Source organism: Pithys albifrons, chromosome 8 (assembly GCF_047495875.1).
Source record: "Pithys albifrons albifrons isolate INPA30051 chromosome 8, PitAlb_v1, whole genome shotgun sequence".
Taxonomy (NCBI): domain Eukaryota; kingdom Metazoa; phylum Chordata; class Aves; order Passeriformes; family Thamnophilidae; genus Pithys; species Pithys albifrons.
In genome coordinates this window covers 17,703,426-17,709,425 of record NC_092465.1, presented here as the reverse complement: position 1 = coordinate 17,709,425, position 6,000 = coordinate 17,703,426, and the positions used below count along the sequence as shown (strand labels likewise).

The following is a 6,000-nucleotide window of genomic DNA, read 5'->3' as shown; positions in this document are numbered from 1 at the left end:
CAGGATGACTTGTCAGAATGTGTATTTCAACGCTCTCAAATCCTGTGACCATTTATTTTTCTGTTGTTTACCTATGAGCTACTTCAGTTATTTAGTGTTTCATAAATGCCTATATACACACACTCTCTGCAAGGAAATGATTCTAGTAAGATAAATTATGAAGCAAAAAGCAAGCCGTTCACTGTTATAGTCACAGCCGGGTGGTAGAACGCATGCAACTTTTCACACACTACCTTCTCCTTTCAGTGCTAAGAAAATAGTTTAATTGTTATCATTTCTAACTAATGTTTCCAACACTTGTTTCACCATTGTGCTCACCCTTCCCTTTCCTTGCTTGAACCAACAGAAAGGTAATGGACTTATATGGGCAGGAGATGGATCAAAATGCAGATAAACCCTCAGAAGCGCTGCCCTGAATTACAGAGCTACACCCATATAGATGCGGAGCTGCAATGAATTCAGTGGTATACTGCCAATCACATGAAAGTGCTAATATATGCCAAAAATCCTCAGTGCACAACTCCTAAACTGGTATAATAGGGGGATATGCAATGGCAGGTGGTGTTACAGAATCGTCATAGAATGTAGAGAGGTTTGCTAATACAATATGCCTGTCCTTCGCTCTGACAGGTGACAAGGGGTCAAGCTGCTAATGAAGGTCTCCTCCATAGCGGCTGGAGGCTCAGAAGGAGCCTGCTTGAAAACCTCTTTCTTCCTCCAAGATGGTATATGGGCTGCTGCTTTTCGGGTTATGGCATGCACACATTCTTCCAAATGCCTTGTGTAACTCCAAACCAGTGGACAAAAATAAGGAAAGATGCCCCCCAAAAACTACCTTTTCATTATTCATGAAACATCTTGGTAAACGGAAAATTGTGCCTCCAAGTCAAACTGAGGAGTGCAGAGAAAGCCGGGTACCAGAGCACAAGCTTATACTATGGGAGAGCTGCATCTCCAACAGACTCCCTTCAGCTACCCTCTGCAAGATGTACATTTGTCAAAATTTAGAATATGCAAGACTCACTGGTTTGTCTCCCTGCTTACACCAGCCTCTCACGCATGTATACACTGCAGCACTGCGCTTGCTTCTCTCCTGTTCTGCAGTGCCATGTTACCCACGACCTGCCAAACTATGTCTCCCTCGTGGTGTTACACGTGTGCGTGGGAGTAGAGAGCAGCAGGGATGCAGAGCCCCACCGACAGACGAGCCCCAGGGCAGGTCCCCCCATCAGCTCCTGCTCCATCTCACCTCGGGGCACCCACATCCGACAGCAGCATGGCCCAAATACAGCCCTCCTCCATGATACACAAGTTTTCAGTGTGCATCGCTAGAAAGTACTTTAACTACACGCAAGCAAATATGGTATGGTATGTCTCCATTTTCCCAGACTGATATTCCACTGCCTACTGTGGGGGCAGAGGGAAGGCCATAAGGAGGGCAGCTGCAAAAATCTGCATGTTTCCCTCTGAAGTAAGTGCACGCTAAATATACTTTGTGAGAGAGTTATTCTAAAATAGTAAATTAAAAGGCCTGAATAAGAATTTCCAAACAAAAGAAAACCCTTTGAATGGCAAGGAGTAAATAAATAGAAAAAGAATGGGCATGAACTGGAAAATAAGACAATTTTACAGGTTATTTCTTTAGTATGCAAACAAGAAGTCAAATTTTCAAAAATCATCTTCAACAACAAAAGATGTATCTAGTTTTAAGGTATTTGCCTGCCACTACTGTTGCCATTTATTATAAAAACCAAAACCCAACAACAAACAGCAAAGGAAAACTTCTGCCTAGACAAAAGAATTAAATCAGCCTAGGTACCACCCACTACTTAAAAAAACCCCCAACCTAGCAAAAAATCCCAACCAGCCCCCTACTCAAAACCCAGAGTCACTCCCCAAACCCAGTTATTTGGCCTTGCTTGCTTCAAACCAAGCAGTCAACCCACCTGCCTTCCTGTTTCCCTCTCCAGTCAGTAGAAATGTTTTCAAATGTCATGTACTAGCTGGGACTCTTTCCATATATTTATACATATGGACATCTCGTGTATGTTCTCTTTCACAGGAGGGAGGGTTCATGTAACCTAGAACAGCCTCTATCACTTTAATGTTTATTCTCAGAATACTGCTATTTATGACATCACTTGTGAGGGTTGTGTGACTCAGTTTTCGGCAACTGAATTAATTTTCTTGAGGTCAGTTGTCTTCTGTAGATATTAGGGATTGAATAATATTCAAAGGAAGCTGATGGGAATTTTCAGCATTTTGGGTTTTGTATATCTTCAGAATTCACAATTTATTTTTTTTAATCTTCAGGAGAGTATGTGGTAATCAATGGGAGCCAAACCCCATTAGACAATTCTTGCTATCCCAGCAATTAATATCTCAGTATTTTTACAGTGGATAGAAACAAACCTTTACTAACACTTTTTCTACTCTTAATTCCTGCTGTCCTTTCTCAAAGAAGACCATTCAGAACTTCAGACAGATTTGTAAATGTATTTTTATTAAGTTGTAACAATCAAAATATATATGTACTACTTATTTTCCCCCCAAATATTAAATGAAAATGTAATACATTTTTGCCTACATTGTGTTTTTGAATACTTCGTAATCTGTGAGGACTCTGACATAAAGAAACTGAAGCAAATGCACAATTAGAGACTGAAAGGTGTTATAGTGCTGCACTTACATTGCAAATGAAGTCAGATGTCTCTGTTTTATCAAATAGAGCCTCAACAGTCTCTGTTTTGTGAGTATTAGAAACAATAAACAAATATACACAGAAAGCATCACAAACAGTAAATTGGTTATTTAAATACAACTGTATCCAACATAGCAGCTAAACACTGGACAATGTTTGAGGTCATCAGCACATCCACATGCTCTTCTAAATGACGTTTGGGGTCCTGAAACACAAAAGATACCATGAGACGAATGGCTGAAACACATCTCTGAAGAATTTAATATACTTCAGGTCTATTTGAGATGTCTGTGAGTTAATGAACACAGGCCAGTAATGCTCTTTAAGTTTTCCATTCTAGCAAGACCTAGCAAATCACTGAATTTCCACGAACAAGATTTTACTTGTCCATATGAACAGTTGAGGATAGGTTTGGGAAGCAAATTTCTATCCAGCATCTGAAGAGTAACCATGACAGCTGTGAGTTTTAAGGACAACACATAATATGTGAAATTTTCTATACATCTCACTAAGGCCAATATTTTAATTTTAGTTCTGATACACTGCAATTTGTTTTCAGGTCTTTGCACAAATGTGTGTTCTAATCCTGTAAAGACTCAAGCATCATCTAACATAGTCTTTGAATAGTTGTGTTGACTGCAAGAAAATTAGCATATCTATACCCATAAAACATGCACAATGCTCTCTTCAAATGTTCTGAGAAATTGAATGTTAAGCCTGAGCAGTTTTCTGCAAATACACATCCCCACACACTATTACTCAATTGATGTGGGCATTTGTGGGCATCTGCATAGAACAATAAGATTATTTTTGGTTGAAAATCATACCCATGCACTTCTTCAGTTTCACAACTGATATTAAGTCAGTCATCTCCAAATAATGCAAAAATATCAGGCACATCTAAAAAACTTTATTATAGTATTATTGTAGCATTCTTATGCATAAAGAGGAAGACAATCATGCATGGGATTTATGGGAATTTTAACTTTTTTTAAAAAATAATTATTGTTAAAATGTAATGAACCCATATAAGTTTACATAGAAGTATACTAGGAAATCTGTGTGAGCTGCTCTTAAAAAACTAATTTTCCAAGATCATGTAGTTCTCCAATATTCTTTCTGCTCCTAACAAATTAGGCACCTAATAACATAATATCCCTATTGTGAAGGGCTCTTTGTTTACAAGATTTTTTATGTAAGTTGCATAAAAAACCCACTTGAAAATTACTGCCCTGACCAATTTTTTAATTTAAAGAAAAAGTAGAAATTCTATCAGGAAAAAAATTTCTTTTCTTTTTGAAGAACTCTATCAAAACAGATTTTTTTTCACATAAGTGTAACAACTAGTGAAGCTCAAGTTCTGTTTAAGATGACTTCATAACCCTTAAAATACAACCCTTCTTACATATTTTATATGTATATATTTATGTATGTGTAGGTGTGCATAAACTCCATTGTTCTGAATGCTACAGAAATACATGAGTGACTGAACAATAGTGCAGATGTGTTATGACATTGCTGCTAGAAGCTGACACATAAGAGCAATCCAGAATCCTTTAAATTCTTCTACTGCTACTAGCAATACAATAAATACTGGTTCTTTAAGGACATGCTAGATACTTTAAAAGCTATTTCTTGTTTCCATTGCCATTCTTGAATTTGAAGATAAGCTCTTACAAATTTGCTTTGCTCTCCTCTTGCTCACAAAAGCCTATTTCCTCACCTTTTATGTTGAAATCAAATGTAGAAATAGATTTTTTTGTTGAGTCTACTATAAAGACATTATATCCTGACATTACAAAAGGATGAAATTAACTGAGTGGGTGTTTTCAGTTTCAGCCATGATCCTAAAGTGTCTTCCTCAAGCACCAACACAAAGGAACACAGCTTACTTGCCTGTGTGTGTATCGGAGCTAAGCACTCAAACTGTGTTCATGAATTGAGGGTAGGGATGGCTGCCTCTTTAGCCATGATAATGTATAAACAACACCCCCACCTTTGTTTCCACCATTACTATTTTTTAAAAGCCTCCACAGTTTGGACCTCTATGACACAGATGTGGATATCTTTATGCCTCTTAGAAGAAGTTAAAACAAAAGAAGAAGAAAAACGAAAAACTATTAAATCTCAACACTGCTCCTCAGCATGGAATACAAACACACATAGAACATGGCTTGCAGATATTCTGCTGATTGCCCAGAGTCAAAAGCCCAGTTCCTTACACAACCTTCAGCAAAAATAGACTTATTAAGATAAGAATATCATGCATGTAGAATTAAAATCACCTACACGCATGTAAAAAAATAGTATTTAGAATGAGCGAAGCATATCATTCCACCTCACTCTTAATTCATCACACCTCACCTGCTTGCCAACATTTTTTATTGCCAGCTGTTCAGGTGTCATCTTATCTTCTTCTTCAACAGCCTGTGAAAAAAACACAGAAAAGGTCAGTGTTTCAGATTTCATTTACTTTTTCCCCAAGTCACAGATTCTCAAAATACAATTCTCTTTCTCAAAAAAAAAAAATCAAACAGCAACACATTTCAGAAAGTCAAAAGGAAAAGTACTTCAGCTTTTCAGCAGACGTGGTTTTAATTACTAAGTGTTAGTGCAAAAGATCAAGGTAAGTATTCATGAATGGTCTTATTGTCAGATATTCACAAAACTATTACTAACCAAAAATCTTACATGAGCTACAGTATCAAAAGTTAAAGATAGTTGAACATAGTTAAACTAGTAAAGCAGAACCAAAAAAATATTATCTATACTGTCTCAACTACTGGAGATTTGATCTCAACACATTTTTGTATTGTTTGAAGTCACTTCTTTTAATACATTTTAATCCTGTTCTGTTGTCTTAGTGTCTATAAAAAGTTAATCCACTAACTTAACTAGTAAATGTAATAATGAATTTTGGTTTTAAGGACTTTTAAGAAGTTTAAAAACATAGCAGTCATCAGGAATGACTAACACGCTTACTACTCTTACAGTGCTTGTTGAGATCTAGTATTTCTAAGAAACATTTCTAAGTGTAAGTGCCAGTATTGAAACAGTACAAATAGCTGTGATTCCTCTTCCTTATAACACCAGTAACAAATTCCCTATATAACAAGAACACTGAATTGCGCTCTGAAATGTGTTCTAAATACCTATTATCTATCTACTGGACTGATACAGAGAAATAACCTTTACTCTGCTAGTGATCAAAATAGTCCTTGACTGAAGGATTGAAAAATGCAATTAACTGCTTATTTTCATCTACAGTAATCTCATATTCTCTTCAGTAAGCAAAAATA

The 6,000-nt window shown here is 36.7% G+C and overlaps 1 protein-coding gene across 1 annotated transcript in view; it reads right to left on the bottom strand.

The window, feature by feature from the left end:
* Positions 1–2,482: 2,482 nt before the first annotated feature.
* The window catches only part of PSMD14 (proteasome 26S subunit, non-ATPase 14), a 46,630-nt gene continuing 43,112 nt past the window's right edge, over positions 2,483–6,000 (bottom strand). The window contains exons 12-13 of the mRNA XM_071562130.1: positions 5,066–5,128; positions 2,483–2,906 (exon numbers count right to left, since the gene is read on the bottom strand). Coding sequence (XP_071418231.1) covers positions 2,808–2,906; positions 5,066–5,128 — 162 coding nt within the window. The 3' untranslated portion in view covers positions 2,483–2,807. The remainder of the gene's footprint in view (positions 2,907–5,065; positions 5,129–6,000) is intronic.